Source organism: Ascidiella aspersa, chromosome 2 (assembly GCF_963924565.1).
Source record: "Ascidiella aspersa chromosome 2, kaAscAspe10.2, whole genome shotgun sequence".
Classification (NCBI taxonomy): domain Eukaryota; kingdom Metazoa; phylum Chordata; class Ascidiacea; order Phlebobranchia; family Ascidiidae; genus Ascidiella; species Ascidiella aspersa.
This window is the reverse complement of record NC_139448.1, coordinates 23,459,812-23,478,506: the sequence shown is the minus strand read 5'-3', so window position 1 is coordinate 23,478,506 and position 18,695 is coordinate 23,459,812. Positions and strand designations below refer to the sequence as shown.

General features: G+C 36.9%; 2 protein-coding genes and 2 non-coding genes across 5 annotated transcripts; 3 read left to right on the top strand and 1 right to left on the bottom strand.

The window, feature by feature from the left end:
- Positions 1 to 1,031: 1,031 nt before the first annotated feature.
- LOC146164375 (SRR1-like protein) lies at positions 1,032 to 2,778 on the top strand. Of its 2 annotated transcripts, none has more exons than XM_083382506.1 (3): positions 1,032 to 1,170; positions 1,330 to 1,862; positions 2,375 to 2,778. In XM_083382506.1, exons 2-3 carry the CDS (start codon positions 1,376 to 1,378, stop codon positions 2,761 to 2,763), a joined length of 876 nt encoding a protein of 291 aa, XP_083238632.1. In that variant the 5' UTR covers positions 1,032 to 1,170; positions 1,330 to 1,375; the 3' UTR covers positions 2,764 to 2,778. The 2 variants fall into 2 exon arrangements, with proteins under 2 accessions (XP_083238632.1, XP_083238631.1); XM_083382505.1 differs by having other exon boundaries at positions 1,288 to 1,862.
- Positions 2,779 to 3,903: 1,125 nt separating this feature from the next.
- On the top strand, positions 3,904 to 3,978 carry Trnap-cgg (transfer RNA proline (anticodon CGG)). The gene has a single exon. It is a non-coding gene; the product is annotated as a tRNA-Pro (tRNA).
- A 2,107-nt stretch (positions 3,979 to 6,085) lies between these two features.
- Positions 6,086 to 12,644, bottom strand: LOC146164372 (NADH dehydrogenase [ubiquinone] 1 beta subcomplex subunit 6-like). The gene is made up of 5 exons (XM_083382421.1): positions 12,489 to 12,644; positions 11,130 to 11,264; positions 8,221 to 8,340; positions 6,456 to 6,551; positions 6,086 to 6,293 (listed from the first exon to the last, which is right to left on the bottom strand). The coding sequence occupies exons 1-5, from the start codon at positions 12,537 to 12,539 to the stop codon at positions 6,162 to 6,164; spliced, it is 534 nt and encodes a 177-aa protein (XP_083238547.1). The 5' UTR covers positions 12,540 to 12,644; the 3' UTR covers positions 6,086 to 6,161.
- Trnaq-uug (transfer RNA glutamine (anticodon UUG)) lies at positions 10,504 to 10,577 on the top strand. The gene has a single exon. It is a non-coding gene; the product is annotated as a tRNA-Gln (tRNA).
- Positions 12,645 to 18,695: the final 6,051 nt, after the last annotated feature.

Sequence of the window (18,695 nt, the reverse complement as noted above, 5' to 3'; positions counted from 1 at the left end):
TATAGCAAGCGAGGCATCATTGGAAAGGTGAGATCAATGTCTATGCAATGTGTTTGGTTTTATGGTGGGATGAAAATTATTTGTGCCTATTGTGGTCGGATGTTTTTTGGGTGAAAAATCGCGATATCGGGACTATTAATAGATTAATATGAAATTTTTAAAACTTTGAAATTTTTTAAATTTTTTTGTTCTTTGGCAAACTACGCCTCTAAAAATGAACGTGTGAAAGTTTCGTTCGATTGTGATTTTTAATAAGGGTACTAGAGACTTTCAAAAATTATCGCGATATGTCATGAATATTAATATCGGTTTTTGCCGAATTAAACCCTTACTCCCCAACAAATTTATAGCAAGCGAGGCATCATTGGAAAGGTGAGATCAATGTCTATGCAATGTGTTTGGTTTTATGGTGGGATGAAAATTATTTGTGCCTATTGTGGTCGGATGTTTTTTGGGTGAAAAATCGCGATATCGGGACTATTAATAGATTAATATGAAATTTTTAAAACTTTGAAATTTTTTAAATTTTTTTGTTCTTTGGCAAACTACGCCTTTGAAAATGAACGTGTGAAAGTTTCGTTCGATTGTGATTTTTAATAAGGGTACTAGAGACTTTCAAAAATTATCGCGATATGTCATGAATATTAATATCGGTTTTTGCCGAATTAAACCCTTACTCCCCAACAAATTTATAGCAAGCGAGGCATCATTGGAAAGGTTTACTCCTGCGCTACTTAAAAAAATGAGTTTCAACCTGGGATGAAATTTTTAATTTATTTTTTATGGCGAATATTAATATTGAATATTAATATTTTTTCGAATATTAATTTTTTTTTTCAAAATCTAAGAAACATAGTCCATTCTCAAGACGGTGGTAAAATTTTTTTTCGAAAAAAATATACGTAATTAAGTTTATTTTGACGTTGAAATAATCTGCCAGAAATTATTTGCTGACTAGCTTTTGGTCTTTTTTGGCAATTGGCTAAATAACAATTTTAGTGTTTTTTTGAGGGCTTGCGTGCCATTTTTTATTAGGTCGCGTGCCACATTTGGCACGCGTGCCGCTTGTTGGCCCCCCTGCTTTAAGTAATGTGTAAAAATTTCCTATCGATATCTTGTTTACTTCCGGATATATAACGCAAAGAATTTCGAGCTGCATTCTTCCCTTTGGTGAGTAAAACTGCATGCTAAATGCTAGACTTAGTTAACAATAATTTTTCAAAAAATGATAAGGAAAAATAAGGTTACTCCTGATACTGTGTGGAATTAACTATCTTCTATATTCAGGATATGTTGCACAGTAAATTTTGAGCAGCTTGCTTCCCTTAGGTGAAATTCAAGGATATTTTTACATAAAATTAACTTTTGAGCTGATATGAGTGCCACAAACCTGGACTGGAAAACTGTGCCATACAAAAAGTTCAGGAAAAAGCAAAGCATTTCCAAAGGTGGATACATACCATCACCTGCACCTCATATTCAATATGTTGCTAATGACATCAAAACCATTTCAAAGGAAATTGTTTCTAGTGTATTTTGTGAAAAGATACTTTATACCCTACATCATATTTCCAAGAAAAGAACATGCAAAGGTTCACTGTTGCCTTTTCAAGAAATTGTGTGTTACGGTTTAGGCCCACCTACTTGCAGCAAAAATTCAGCATATCAGTTAGCTCTTTTGATGGTTTTATGTAAATTTTTATCAGGATTTTGTAGACAATTGAGTGAACAACCAAATGCCACTTTTAGCGAATTACTTGAAGTTTTAACTCCAGAATGGTGCGATGGAGTAACCAGCCTTGATATAGATTGTAAATGTTATGACCCAGCATTCACAAAACAAGATGTCGAATTGCTTAATGGTAAGTGTTTTGCCATTTGTTCAAGTACTAGGTTTTTATTTAAAAATAAATTACATAGTGTTCAATTTATTTTACCATTAAATTGTGTACCTTTCCAAATTACAAATATTTTCTTCAACACATACTAAGCTTAGTTTTTCACATTTTTTTAATATATCTATATTGTTTAAACCAGTGGCTCCACCTATTTGGCTTATTACCTAATACCAAAACATAAATAGATTGCATCAGCCTTGCTAGCAGTTTTGCTATTAAGTGGTTTACTGTTATGTCACAATAAATTAAATTGAAATAACCTTAATTAACTGTGAACCATTTAAAACATAATTATTGATTTATTGCACTCTAATTTTACACAAACAATTATATCAAGCTGCTAAGCAATTAAGTCAAATTAAAATCTTAAGAAAAATCTGAAATGTATTTTGGTGACCTGAGCTTCACAAATAACACCATTGTCCATCATGCATTGTTTTTAACCTCACAAACATCTATTCAAATTGTTTTAACAGAACTAGGTTTGTTGTTAATACCAAACAACGAAGGTGGTCAAAGAGAGGCAAAAAACACATTTTTCTATATGATACATTGTGATAAATGGATGTACAATAATCTTTTGTGGAAAAATTGGTCTGCACAAAAGCTGACAAACTGTGTAATATTTGGAAATTGTTTTAGTGACATTTATGAAAGGACACCCAGCAGAATTTTACAAGACCAATATAAGTATTTATTTTTAGTTGTTTATAACCAGCTTATGTATAGTCACAAAGTTGATAACTGTTTTAGTACACATGACCTTTTCAATGATACTGCTATTATTACCTTTCCTTTGGGAAATTTGTTATCATTTGATTTTGTCAACTGTTGGAAACCAGAAATACCAATTTATACGGAATAAAATGTCATGCTATGATTTTGTGTATTGTCCGGGAGCTAGCAGAGATTTAAATAGCATGTCGTGTACAAAAGTTTTTACTATTTAGAGCATATAAGGGCCCCACATGGACCCCCAAAAGGCCGGTCTTAAGTTATTAATTTGGTGCGCGCGTGACACTTTATAGCACAAGAGCGACTGCGTTGAGGATTAGAGAAGTCAAAATGCTGACTGGCGAACACGCTATAATCAAAGCACAGACAGACCTGCGTCGTTTCTCTACAAGAGCTATCAACACAAACAGAATATTAGATACAATGATACAACGTATCTAATGTAGAAAAATAGATACAACATAACTAATGTACCAAAGACATTCACTCTTTATATGTAACTTATCCACTCAACCTCTCATATTTTGTTAAATCGCTTATCACAAGAAATTCGTTGTAAGATTCTGTTGTGGGTTTCTAACCATAATGAAAGAATATTTATTGCAACAACGGTAAAACAGTACTTACAATACGTACAATAAATTACCTCCGTAACGTAGGCGATCTGACTCCAGAAGTGAACAGTGAGACTGCTGATTTTGGCATAAATGAAAATCACTTATAAAACATATTACAGCTGGTTATAATTGAAATTCGTGACAACATGCTTTAACACGAATAATGAAAAACAGGAAATTGTAGACAGTTGGCGAAACGCTTCCAGCAATCTGCTGACAGTTTTGTATAACACGCACACTCGCACAGGCAGGCGTTGGTTGACGTCACAATCAGCCAGACTATTTCGATTGAATGGCCGGGATTTCGACCCGGTAACAATATGAAGCGCAAGCCGCTACATACACTCCCCTTGTCTTTGAAGAATAGGTCCGGAGAGACTACATGCTGGTCTTCTTTCTCCAGGATGTCAAACATTGTACATTGGATGATGATGTCCTTCTTGTCGATCGGCTCATTGCAGCACAAGTCAGGAGCGGTGGCGACCTCCAAGACATAGACGACTGGTGTCCGGCGATGAAAAGCTCGCTTCTTACAAGACGCGTTGGTAGTCAAATGATATGGTACCATGGATCCCCTTCAATATGAAGTTGCTTGTACTAACAGATTGAGCAAGCATTGGGGTATGGTTGTTTCTCGACTCGCTCCTCTCTGAGTCTGCATAGCTCAGTTGGTAGAGCGACGGTCCCGGCTTAACCGGAGGTCGTGAGTTCGAACCTCACTGCAGGCTAGTTGTTTTTCTAGTCTGCTCTGCTTGTATCATTGATCGACAGATTCGGTGAGTCTGCAATGGCTTTTCGGTGTACATCTGGCGATAATTGAAATACGTGACAACATGCTTTAACACGAATAATGAAAAACAGGAAATTTTGGACAATTGACGAAACGCTTCCAGCAATCTGCTAACAGTTTTGTATAACACGCACACTCGCACAGGCAGGCGTTGACGTCACAATCCGCCAGACTGTTTCGATTGAATGGCCGGGATTTCGACCAGGTAACAATATGGAGCGCAAGCTACACTGTAAATTCAGGAGTTAAAGTTGTTTTTAATATTTGTGGTAAAAATCGATTAATTTAAAATAACGAATTCTTTCTGTACCATTGTCCCATCAGTTCAAACTCTGGCTTCTAAAGACGGGACACAAAACAACAACATTTTGTCTAAGACGACTTAATAAAAAAGGTAAAAATCTAGAGGCAAAGTTATAGACCTAAGTGTTTTTAAAGCGTTTATGGCAGAAGTTTTAAATAGGCCGTGTTATTATTTAAAATCATAGTTATGATTGAGAACTACAATCATTTAAAAAAAAGTGACATCACGGACAACCTTCCCCTACCCTAAACGAAAATCCTAGATTCGCTCATAAAAAAAACGTAAAAGCCCCTGGGCCAGATGCCGCACTCGATGACAAAACTAAAACATAGACAGGACAATCTCACTAAAGGGTGTATTGTTTAGGTGGATTTGGATTTGTGCGAAAATTGCTAAACTTTTTTTTAAATATTGTATTAGGTCACTCTTCGTTTTTTCTGCTCTCTGAGCAAGGGTGAATCAACCAAAAGTTGTATGACTTGTAAGTAGATTTAAAGGCCGGGGAAAGGATGCCGCAGCCGCAAACCTTGACGTTCTGCTCAAATTATCTATTTCTCGACAATAAAAGTTAAAAAAGGGGGGGTAGCCTACACAGGATCGCAGGATCTAACTTTTGTGAAAGAAATATAGCCATATTTTCAACACTGAAAATCGTTTCTGTAAGTGCAGTAATTAAATACATAGGCCTTCATAACAGAGTTTATGGCTTCGGAATCTATAAAAATATACAACCTTTTTCGAGCAATGTGCTATTTTATTTTGCCCGTGTGTTATTTAACAAATGATTTAGTTAACAAATTGTTTAAAAACTATCCAAACCAATAATCATTTGTTTCCAAAAAGCAAATTGTTTCTAATTCTAAGAAGTTTTCTAAGAAAAATAAATTTAAAGAAAATGAATTTTTTTACCAATTTGCCAATAAAGGCGTTGACTGATAAAAAGTTTGAGAATAAACCACTGTTTTATTTATTGTATTACGTAGAAATACATGACTTGCTGTAGGTTAAATAATAATTTTCACCTCATCATAGTTTCGTGAAAAATGCCAGTAGTCAGACAATATCCTACCATTAGAGATGTCAACCGCGCAGCGATTGCAGCCGCTTGGGCGGTTTAGCCAAGTAACCGCACAGCGGCTCGTAAATGAATCTAAAAAAATTTCCGCGCCGTGCAGCATGTCAAAGTTTTCTGTTTAATATTGAAAATAAATAGAAAGCAGTTTCCACATGGATGTTTCATCCCTAAAAAGTAAGCTGTTGTCCGTACTTTTATGTTTAAACTGGCTTTCTAGATTGTCTTCTATTTGTTTTAACTATATGTTTTGTACAAGGATGCACAGACTTTTAAGACTGTAAATATATAGTCACAACACTAAAAAACAAATTCTATTTTCTTTACTTCTTGTGTACGGATAGATCCTTGGGAGCACATAACCATCCTTACTCCCCCAAACTAAAGTTTGGCTGTTTTTAACTACGCAGCTCCAAAGCTTTTTGTGCGAATATGTCGATTTAGAAAGGCGCTTTACAATGACACTCTAATCTAATTAGTTCTTCACTTTTGCGAGTATCTCGTGCTGTATCGTAATTAACAAATTGAAAATACTATCTGAAACAGACGGTAAACAGAAAGTAGCAATAGATGCTTTATACACATCAAATAGTACGCAACAGTATCTTGCCTATAAGTTTTAGTAAACACCCTAGACTTGATCTGCATACTCAATCTACAGTCTGTAAAAACGGTTTAGTAAAGTATATTCATAATATTAAATTTATTCACGAAAGTCAAGAAGTACAATATCATAAACAAGATTTTATTTCTTTTCGTTGTGGTCAACGTAACTGTATTTTAATGGATCGAACTGCAATTCACTAAGCTTTCCCGTTATTTGTTTGTCTCCAGGATAAGTTGGTTGAATACTTCCATACCACATGCCAGGAGCCTCCTGTTTAGAATAAGCATGTATGGAATTGTAAACAGTACACATGGGTGACTATTCATTAAAATCCCCCCTTTTAGTTACAGTTTATAACGATTAATACATCAATTTAGGTTACAACATCACAAGAGACTGTCAAGTTGGACTAATGTTATTAATATAACTTACAAATTGTGTTGAGTATTTCAACCAGTAAACAAGAGGAATTGTGGGCAAAATAAAAAATCCATAAAATGTCCGGAGTAAACCTTGGAACTTGTATAACTGTAATGCAACAGAATAAATATTGGATAAATGATAGTTTTGGCCACTTTATAAAGGCGAACAATATGTAGGCGTTTTTTCTGCGACTCATAAACTCTACAATCCAATTTCTGTTAAATTAAAGTAAACTATAAATGACTTTTTAAACCAATTGTCTAATATATTTATTATGCTTCATGCGTCACGTATCCTTTTAATTGAAGTTTTGCCAACTTGAAACAAAAAAATCATTTTTTGTGCTGCGCGCGATTAGACGGGATTTTTGCGCCCGAGTTCGCTTGAGAACAACAGCTGATTTTTTAAATTTATTCCTGGCGTAACTTTTGACGTCATTCTAAAAAATGGATCTTTGCCTGTTGTCTTAATGGTTTTACGTGGTGCCGCGACCAAAAATGTTGGCCGACCTGTTGTTTAAAGGTTGCCCGTTTAGCAGTTTTGGTGGTGTTTGGTGGCTTCACAACTGTAAATTGGTCAAAGTCATCAAAACGTGATCAATAGTAAAGCCAAAGGTGGTTATTATTGTGCGTATGCTATTTTTTTTTCTTTCGCTCAAGAGGAGTTTAACAGTTTGCCAGACTTATAGCGGGGTTATTTCGTGTGCCGTGATCAGGCGAACACTACGAAGGAAGGCGATAAAGCATCGTATTTGTATTAGGTCGTTTATTTGAACAAACATACAGAGTAGAAAGGGGGAGAGAAATAATTTCAAATATAAATTAAACTTGCGAAATACACACTTTCTTGAGTTAAATTTGAAAATTGCCAGTTTTATTAGTGTGTAAGTCTATCGGACGGCGGGATGTTCAATTGTTCACGCATAGCAGAAGAGAGAAAGAAATCGCAAATTTTCCGCGATTTTTCTCGCAATATTCCATACAGCAGGGGTAAACAACATGTCAACCGCCACATTTTACCTGGTCGATAGCGGCGTCGAATATGTGTTACTGACGCACACAAGCGGAACATAAAAATGTCCAATTGTTGTCTGGACAAGGCTAATAAAGCGTTCTTTACTGTAATAAATTAACCTCCATCGCTGGCTTGGCATGCAATTAACGCTCAAAAAGTAAAAAAAACTGTTTTTGTGACTTTTTTTAGGGAACCAGACGATCTAGTCTAGAGTAAGTTGGCTACACCTGCTATACAGGAAGAGAACCATTTTCTTCAAGATAATATGTATAATAATTTTATGTATGTTTCCATTACGAAATAAATTTTTACTTTTTACAGGGGATTTGTATTGACTAAATAAGTGATCTTCTTTAAAATCACTTTAACACAAGAACTTAGAGCAGTGTTTGTCAGCCTTTTATGGCTAGCGGCACCCCTTACAAATAATATATAGATTGCAGCAACCCTATATAGGATTCTTTCGTGGCATTCACTAGAATGTCACAATAAACGGAACTGGAACAACACACATCAACTCGACACAACGTAGGAAGTTATAATTGAATTTATTCCACCTTAATCTTACACAAAAGTTGTAGGAGTTGAGCAAAAATCGTACTCTTTAAGATTCCCAAATATGTCGCGGCACCCTTGAGGATTAGAAATGGCACCCCAGGGTTCCGCGGCACCGAGGTTGAGAACCACCGACTTAGCGCAACACAGAAAATCAACAATATATAATTACTTTTTAATACTACATAAGACAAAATGGGCTCACCATAAGAAGGGGCATTTGTCCAAATCCTTTTCCATGTTGCAAATACTCGCCTACAGTCCTAAACTTGAGGACACGGCTCCAGAAGTTTTCCTCTTGTACCCTCAGTCGTTGATACATATTCTGTAAATACAAACCAATGTTAAAATAAAAAAAAAAATTAGATTAATATATATACTACCTGGTGGCTAATTAAATAACTTTCTTAACATTTTTATTTATTACAACATATTTTTTTGTTTTTAATATTTACATTACAGTTTATACAACTGCTTCAAATGGCAATTGTTTATAGTTAAACATTTGGGAAAATAAAATTTTTGGTACAGTACACACAAATTGTGTTTTGTGATTAATTGCAGTCACTCTAGGCCCAGTAGGGTATACAATGATTAACAAAAAATTGTGCTCCCTTGCTCAATCGGTCTACAAATGTGACATCAGGTAAAAAACACTTCTTTATGTTTACCAGCTTATTTAGCAAATATTTTTAAACTTCATGAAAATTGGGTATATTGAAAAGTCATGTATCGAAAAACTTTACTGTTAAGTGACAGACAGCACAGAAGGTGTTTTAAAAAGTGGATTTTCACTAGACCAGGGTTTCTCAACCGTAGCCCACGGAGCTGTATTTGGGGGGGGGACACGGGCATAACTCGGAGGCCACGGAGCTGTATTTGGGGGGCCACGGGTATAACTCTCTAGCTAGGTATATATTGTAAAACCAAAGCCTTCCTTTTTATTATGACTGCAAACCTTTCTTGTAACGTTTTGTAACACATTTTTCTGACACCTGCTTAGACTCCTCAGTAGGGATGTTTAAAGTAGAATATTGAAATTGGATGTTTTTTATTCGTTTTATGCAAAAAGTTTCGCCGCCGTTTTAGGCCATATTAAGCGAGGTTATGCACAGCTTATTTGTAAAATAGTAAAGCATTAATTAATAAAACGAAAATGAATAAATTATCTCGAAAATTGTAGTGACATCGCTTGGCTCAGTACAAAACAGAGTCGAACATAAAAAAATACCTTGGTTGGGTCCAAGAAAAAGCTTTGTAATGACTTACTAAGTTATTTAAATTAAAATGACTAATTTGTTAAATTTTTAGAAAGTCAGAGCATTTATACAGTGATTAATGGCTGTATTGGTTATTAACGTGAAAAAGTAAAACAAGTGAAAAGAAGTTAAACAAAATGCTAGGCATTTTAAAGGCAGGGGGGGGGGGGGGCACGAGGGTTGAGAACTTTTCAAAGGGGGCCACGAAGCATAAAAGGTTGAGAACCACTGTACTAGACTTTCATAGCTTTATTATAAAATCTGAACAGCATGTAGCTCATTAAGAAAACAATAAAAACTGTTACAACAAAATACCAAATATAACATGCTAAAAGCTTTTTTTGTACTGTTGCACCCTGCAATTTGAAAGTTGGCGCTTATGCCAGTGATTATTACAGTACCTGCATAATAGTGGACCAATAAATTCATTTAAAATCTAAAGTAATTTATTAGGGATAAGGAGGGGTTGTGCTTTGCATTATGATCTGTAGACAATACATTTAAATGAGTAACATGCATTTTATCTTTAAAACCTAATTGATACCTAACTTACATTGAATTGATAAAACTATATTTTTGCGCACAAAAACTGACCCATAAGCCAGTCTGTTGCAGGTGCACACCCATTGATATATATATATATATTGTGCACTTAAACTTAGAAAACAAAAAAAAATTATAGTAGGATTTCCAGCCCCAAAAAACTTTATTGCACACCGGCACAGCTCAAATTTGGTGCTGCACGCTCAAGACCTGTGCCATGAAATGCAGCCTGGCCCCAATGTGGATTAAATTTACCACAGAGGAAAACATATGATTATACTAAAACAATTACACAAAGAGGGGTGACTTAGTATTGCATCATATTACGGTAGGGAGGTGCGACAGTAACATCAAATTTTACATTCGAAGACACTATGTAAAAGTCATCTTTAGTGTTGTTATTACGGTAATCAGTCATCATTGATGCCTAAATACCAGAAGGTTTAATGTCACTCATAACCTTGTACCAATAATATACCGAAAGCCATTGCAGACTCTTCACCGAATCTGTCGATAAATGATGCAAACAGGGCAGTACCGTCACTCTACCAACTGAGCTATGCAGGCTCAGAAGGAAACGAGTCGAGAAACAACCATGCGCCAATGCTTGCTCAATCTATTAGTACAAGCAACTTCAATTGAAGGGGATTCACAGTACCATATCATTATCCAATGAAACCTTTTGAGCCTGCATAGCTCAGTTGGTAGAGCGCAGTCCCGGCTTGACCGGAGGTCGTGAGTTCAAACCTCACTGCAGGCTAGTTCTTTTTCTAGTCTGCCCAGCTTGCATCATTGATCGACAGATTCGGTGAAGAGTCTGCAATGGCTTTCGGTATACTAATGATATGTAAGCCGTAATCGTTGGTCAAAAAGCAGCTTCGAAGGGCTAGATTTCAGTTGTAAACACACATATGTGTGTTCATGTTTCATTGGATAATGATATGGTACTGTGAATCCCCTTCAATTAAAGTTGCTTGTACTAATAGATTGAGCAAGCATTGGCGTAACATGATTGTTTCTCGACTCGTTCCCTTCTTGAGTCTGCATAGCTCAGTTGGAAGAGCGACGGTCCCGGCTTGACCGGAGGTCGTGAGTTCAAACCTCACTGCAGGCTAGTTGTTTTTCTAGTCTGCCCTGCTTGCATCATTAATCGACAGATTCGGTGAAGAGTCAGCCATGGCTTTCGGTATACTAATGATATGTAAGCCGTAATCGTTGGTCAAAAAGCAGCTTTAAGAAGGGCTAGATTTCAGTTCCTTGTACCAATAATTAATTAATTAATTATAAAAACCTAAAATTAATATTACTAAACCAATTTTTTTGTAGGAAGAAGTGGTTCACGAGAAGACAGAATTTGATCTTTCAGCCACAATCTTCGTAACTGTCGGATTTGGTGATCACGAAGTCGCTGCTCATCCAAAGCATCAATTACAGAGCCTTGTTGTTTCTGTATATAGTAAAAATGATTGTTTTAACAGGGTTGATGTAAAATTAAAATTTACACTCACCAAGTTATTAGGTACACGGTCTCAAATATTGTCCTATTTAATTGATTTTTATCAGTGATTTAATATCCCTTTATAATTCAGCGACTCTAAATAGTTCGAAAAGATAAGTCCATGCATTTATCTAAATGCTTGGATGGACAAATATAATTACTGGGTAACATAGTTAATGCTTAACTCCAATTTATGTTTTCATCAAAAATGATGTTCCATTAAAAAAACTATTGAAAAAAATGTCCTAAAATTGTATGTACAGATACTAATCTGCTTTACAGTGAATGAGTTGAAGAATGTACCCTTTTTGCACATTATTTTGGTTAGGGTGTGGGTTGGTGTTTGGGTGAGGGTGGGTTTGGGTGAGTCATTATTGTATTTAATATTTTATAATATTGCAACCTAACCAAACCCAAGTGCTAACTAGGGTTTCTCTCCAAGTAGGTTTCAACGGGAAATTCCTGCGATTTCCTGCAAATTAACGATTCCGAATCTAGGGAAATTTTTTTTATAATTCCGGGTATTTGGCCACATAGCAAAACAAAAAAATTGTCCTTTATGACTAATATAAAGAAAAAACTTATTACTAAACCTATTAAGGTGTTGCCTGAGTTGCCTTATTTGCGCTTACCAGCGGAACAACTTAATTAAATTTATACTACCAATCAAAAATACGCCCTGCATGCGCTTTGTTTAAAAAATAAAAACAAATGAAGGTGCAGCCTTTAATACGAGAAGGTCTTGTAAGATTGCAGAAGCAATACTACAGAACATAAATGAGCTTAATTAAATGTTTAGAGCTAATATAAAACAATTTTAAACATCATAATGAGGTCATTAGGTACAATTCTTTTCTTTGAGATTTCCGAGATTCCCGGGATTTTTCATTTTTCAATCCCGTTTCACGCGAGTGAAAAAATCCGGGGAAAAGAGACACCCAAGTGCTAACCAGCAGCTAACATATTTATGGCTTCCTTGCAATTTCATCTTTTACAAGACGTTTAGTTAGTGTTTTTAAAGTGTTATGATCCCCGCACAGCGCCATAAATCGTATTGTAATTTTGCAGATCCGGTTACAATATTGCGAATTTTGAAGTTCGGTAAATGGGAGAGCCGGGCAAATAGCATCTTCCTTTTGTTCAGTCAGCATAAACATGTTCTAACCAACTTACCTTTTCCAACAAACGGTTTAAATCCTTATATAGATTTGTATTCCCTGCCATTATATCTTGCGTTCTGGCACATAGAATCACAATTTAATTTATAACAAAACTGTAACAAAAAGTTTTTTAACCTTTACCACCAAATCAATGTAGATTCTAAGCGGCCAGTCAGTCATGTGTAAAGCTAAACGTCATAGAAATCTAAACCCATAGTCGTCGGGAAAACAATTGAAATTAGACTACTAAAGTGGTTAAACTAAAAAAATCGCGCCTCTCATCGCGTCATCGAAATTGAAAACGTTAGCAAGTAAAACGATATAAAGGCGTTTTTTGCTTTGCGCAAATCGTAATCATCTTTGTAATATAGCTTTCATGTGAACCCACAACTTTACAAATAAAAGAACTGTGTAGTGTTTTAAAGATTACTTTATTATGATGTCACGTTTAGATTAACAGTTTGACGTAAGTTTGTGACGTCAAAAATTCGTGCTCCCACCTTAAACCGAAATCCTAGATCCGCATCTTTAAAAAATATTGTGACAATTTGACATGCAACCAAAGTGCAGCGTTGCGGTTGTATCTGTAATGGTACGACGAAATACTCGACTATGGCATATAACAGTGGCTAAGCATGTCATACAACTTTAAAGTGACAAAAGCCCGTTACATTTATCGATCCAGAATTATTAACAAACGTAAAACTTTAAGTTGTAACAACCATTGTTTAGACTTGAGTGATATTCCACCAAACTGCGCCATACGTAAGAAAAATATATTTTGAAATAAAATTTGCTCACCCATGACCGGTTTTCGACGGCGGTCGCTTAAGATGGGGACTCCCATACAAAAGACTATTTTTTTCTGTCTGTGTGCCCTTGAGTTTTTTTTTCTATTTTACCCTATCGCCCAGCTTTTCGCGGGAGCAGTAGGGGAAGGTCGGGACCTATGATCCACCTTTTTGATTTGACCGAATAACTTTTTTATTTTTTAATATTTTCACCTCATATTTCACGCTAACATAACTTGTGAGTAGGGTTCCTCTCCGGGGGTAGATACTTAAACGTCCATTGTGAGGTTCCAAATCCAAGCGTTTTCAGATCGCTTCCTATTGGCTGAAATTTTATGAAGTTAAAAGATGAAATTTTGGGACGTAACAGACGATCAGCTGAGCGGCCGTACTGAATTATTTATTTTTCTTATGGAAGAAAAATACGACAAAATACGATGGGACCGAGATAAGAACAACACCAACGTCAGAATAAAACACATTCGGAATAAGGCCAGGCGCTGGTCTAGAATCCTACCACAAAGCACATTATCTGGGTTAGCGTTTAGGTGGGTCGAGTATTATTATTAAATAATATATATTTAATAATACTTGACCCACCCACACCAAAACGCTAACTCACACCCTAATTAAAATATTGTCGGCGCTAGTTCAGAATCCTACCACATTTTCGCCCAGGGGCTTATATTGCTAACATTATTTGTGTTAGCGTTTGGGGTTGGGTGGATCAAATATTATTACATTTGATAATAATGCTTAACCAACCAAAAATCTATCCCCTAACCTAAATAATAAGCATTGTGGTAGGATTTTTAATGAGACTATTTTAATTTATCCTACATGTTTAAGCACATCTTTTGATACTATTTAAATAAGTCTTAGGAAGATATTAAACAAGAAATAAATCTAATGTACGGTGTACCTAATTATATTTTACCAATAATATACAAATATGAATCATGATATCTCATTTTAGACAACATTCTTACAGTACCCTTGGATATATATATATTCTAGAACAACTGTTTTCACAAAAATGTATTTGTTGCTTAAAATGTGCACATACCTAACATACACATTAATTGATCATGCTTCCTTTATTAAACCAATGATACTATTAGTCAGGTTCACTATGTAATTTCGTTGGTTTTTGTGGAGATTTGCAAACCTATACATTTTTGGAAAGCTTAGGACATCAGGAATCTGAAAATCGATGTTCCCATTTGCACAAATGTTCCGAGGGCGGCCATTTTGGAAATTCAAGATGGCCACCACCGAAAACCTATTTTTCGCAATATCTCGGCACACGGGCAACCTAGAGTGTTGATTTCAAGACCTATAACTACATTTTTGGGGACAAGGAATCATTTGGGACCATATAAAAGGGTGTACGGGTACACAAATTCCCCCTATGATGATTTTAGGTAAAAATTAAAGCAACAACAAATCGGTTGAATATAATGGTACAGTTAAAAGTCTGTTTTGCATCAGCAATCTACTGTCTTCACCATCTACTCTTACTTCTTTTCAAGTAGATCATCTAACATGATATGCACATGGAGATTGGTTGTAACAGTTTGCTAAAAACTGTAGCCATATGCTAAAAGCAATATTCCACATTATCCGAAAACCTGTCCCCAGTCTATCGACTTGACTACAACTCTATTCATGAACATCATCAGACTGCAGGCTGTGGTGATTTAGGTGAACAACTAATGAACTAGAAGACAACAAATTTCAATTGAAATTACATTTATTGAACTTACAACACTCCATATGATAAACATAATTATGAGCACCACACCGACCATTACTCAAATGTCATCATCACTATCGTCAGAGCAACCACCTGGCTGACAGTCCTCATCATTGTCACACTGAAAGCTGCACAAACATAAGTCAGTGCAGGTCAGGTTGTTAGAACGGCAGGAGCACCTTTGTGATGAACAGTCTCCTTTGCACTGACATCTCACCATCTCAATGATGGCCTTGGGAGCCGGATCAACATCTGTCATTACTGGCTTCAACTGGTCATTGATGTCTTTGTAGTAGCCATGCTTCTCCGGATCCAAACACACCTGATGTGCAACACTAGCCTGAGCCCATACTCTTGCTTGGAGATGTACACGATCAACATGTTGGTTTAGAGCACTGAGTGTCGGAGGTAGTTTGTGACTTTCGGCCATGTGTTTACAGAAGAGGTACCATCGCAGTTCAGGGATGTTGTCGATCTGAAGTCCCTTTGGTGAGTATACAGTACATACAAATTTTGCCAGCTTTGACATCTGATCCTCTGTCACATCGGCAGCCTCATTAAGCAATGCAATGGCTTCTATCACATCTCTATCTGCTTTGAGGTAAGCCTGAAACCATGTTGCTTTACCTATGCGAGAAAACCTGCCTATGTTGTCCGCTCCTAAAAAAGCATGCAAAGCTGGCAATGCTCTGGCTTTCTCTACACCTAGGTTGTTCCAGATGGGCTCTATTAGAACAGAGCCTGATGCTAACGAGACGCATGTGTTTTTGATCAGAAGGTCATAGTTTGCTATGACCAGGATGAACACATCTGTGTCAGGGGAGAAGACAGTAAGCAGCGCTGCATTTGGGTTCCTGCCTGTTGCCAGCACTGCTTGGTGTATCATCAATGTGTCCGCTTCCTCGTGTTTATTGTCTTGGAATTCCAAGTCACTGTTGCTCCTAGCCTTTCCTGCTGCACACACAATCACAAGTTTGGACGCATCTTTGTTGTATTCCAATGTTTTCTCTGCCAAGTATTCTGCTTAGTCAGCTTTGGTTTGATCATGAGACAGGAACCGTTTCATGGTGATGTGTTGAATCTTGGTATTGTCTTTCACTTGGTACTGCACAGGACCGTGCCCTCCCTGTCTTTTTTCTCTCGTACTGCGCTTCAAAGAATCTGGTTTGTAGGTGTCAAACACAAGTATTATTTCGTCAAAGTTCCTTGTCAGCAACATAAGTTTTGCATTGAAATTGAGACTGAGATCCTTCACAGTTGCCATTGTAGCTGCTTTCGCTGAGAGTTTCTGCACAAGAACCATGCCATCAACCACTGCAATTTTTCTATCAGCACCATGAACGTCTTGTGGCGCAGTTAGTGCCACAACGTCAGTGGTTGATGAGTTCTGTTGGTTTTCTTCAGATAGTCTGTCATCTTCTCCAAGCTTAACAAGCAGATGGATTAACTTAGACTTGTCGTTACAAGGTAGAAGTTCGCCATTTGGAGCAAATCGGGATCGTGGTGTGAGAGTGAACTCAAAGTTGCCTATTGCATGTCGTTGGTCAATTTCCCGGCTGGACTTCGTTAAGATCATTAATCTTCCATACAAATCTTTTGTTTCTTTCAAGTCCACTGCTTTGTTTCTGAGCATGACCTTTGTCTTTTTGACACCAGACAAATACATTTTATTGTTCTCTTTCTTCACTGGTGCAAACAGGCTGACAGTTCCATTGATCCTTTCGTCAACATACTCTTCATACAAGTGTTGGCCAGTGCTGTCAATGTCTAGGATTTGTGATACATGTTCTTGTGGTACATACGCATGCGTGATCAAGTTGTGAATAGTGTTGCCTTCCACAGTGAATGGATTACCATGACTGAGTATGGCAGACTTGATCTTGTAAACTGCTGTGTGATCCCTTTTCACTGCGCTTGGACTGAGCTCGTGGTGCTCTGTCACTTTGTCGTTTTTGGTGTTGAACTGATCTCTGAACTCTCTGGTTATACGTGACAACTCTGGTAATGCCATGAAGAATCTTTGTCTTGCGTTGGCATTATTTGAGATGCCAGTAAGTCCTGAGTCAACCTTCATTGATTTATTCTCTTGTTCGCATGCATGATCTGCACCAATGGACACAAAAGGGATAGTAGATTTCGTCACAGAAATGTTTCCTTCTTTGAGTTCTTTCCATGTGGCTGGATGCGTCTTTCTGAGGTCGCACATATCTGCTATGTATCGTGGCCAAAGGCGTTTGTACTTGATACGATCCATGGAGAAAAATAGTTTGTTCAACTCCTCACCGGCTTCAAGATGAAGTTTGAAATCTGCATTTCGAGAGGCTTCCACAAAGAACAGGATTGTCTCGACCCGATGAAGATAGTTCATCAGAGATTTGAACATTGCATTCTTTGACTGTTTGATTTCCCATTCTTTGAATGTGTTCACAACATTGGTCGTGGTGATGACACCCAAAAGTTCATAGTTAGCTGCTTTCACCATTTCAGCTTTGTTGCATTTGTCGCTTGACGAACATGCTCTATCTATTTTGTCTGAAGCATCTGTGCACACATCTTTCAACTGGGGATATTCCTTGAAGAAGAGGTCCAGTGCAATTTCATACAATGCTATGTATGAGTAGATGTGAGCCCGCAGAGCACGTTTGGAATGTGAGCACTTCAGGATTTGTCTCGTGGTTGTTGGACCATATAAGTCAGCCTCTATCCACGCATCATCAATACCCGAGTTCTCAATCGAACTTCCCAGAGCTCTCAAGGCAACCATGACTACATGCAGTTCACCTAATCTCGGCACAACGGTAGATCTCAGGTCAGGCTTTGCATCCAGCAACTTGATCACTTTCTCATAGAGGGCCATGTCAAATGATATGACTGTGGGATGAGCGGTGCCAACAACCAAGTTCTTCAGCTGAGTTGTCTGAGAGATGACAGTCAGAAGAGTCGACCACTCGTGTGCCAGCTCTGGTAGAAGGGGCAAGACACCAACCTCTGTCAAATGCAGAGATGTTGACAGCAGGGAGTGATATCCTGCCCAACCAGGAATATAAGTGGAATCTGATTTCTGCATTTGGGTAATACTTGAAGCAACCAGCCATCCAAACTGTGTGAGGTGAAAAGTTGGCGATATCCCATCTTTGTTGATTGGGAATGGTATGAAGTTTTTAAAAATCATCACAAGAGACATCTGGGTGCTTGTACATTATTTTAAATGATCTCAAATGATTCCTTGACCCCAAAAATGTAGGTAAAGGTCTTGAAATCAACACTCTAGGTTGCCCGTGTGCCGAGATATTGCGAAAAATAGGTTTTTGTTGGCGGCCATCTTGAATATCCGAAATGGCCGCCTTCGGAACATTTGTGCAAATGGGAACATCGATTTTCGGATTCCTGATGTCCTAAGCTTCCAAAAATGTATAGGTTTGCAAATCTCCACAAAAATCCAACGAAACCATAAAATTGAACATAGTGAACCTGACTATATATAACCTCATTGATTAAACCAAAAATTTACAACACTAATTAAGCAGACTTATGAATAAAAAAAAACAGAAAAAATTACAAAAAACACTTCACAGATTAAAAAAAATGATTTTAGACTTTGTATAAACATTCTCCGCCATTATATGAATTTGCAATTCATATGATTGAAATTAAACTGTAATATCTAAAATAA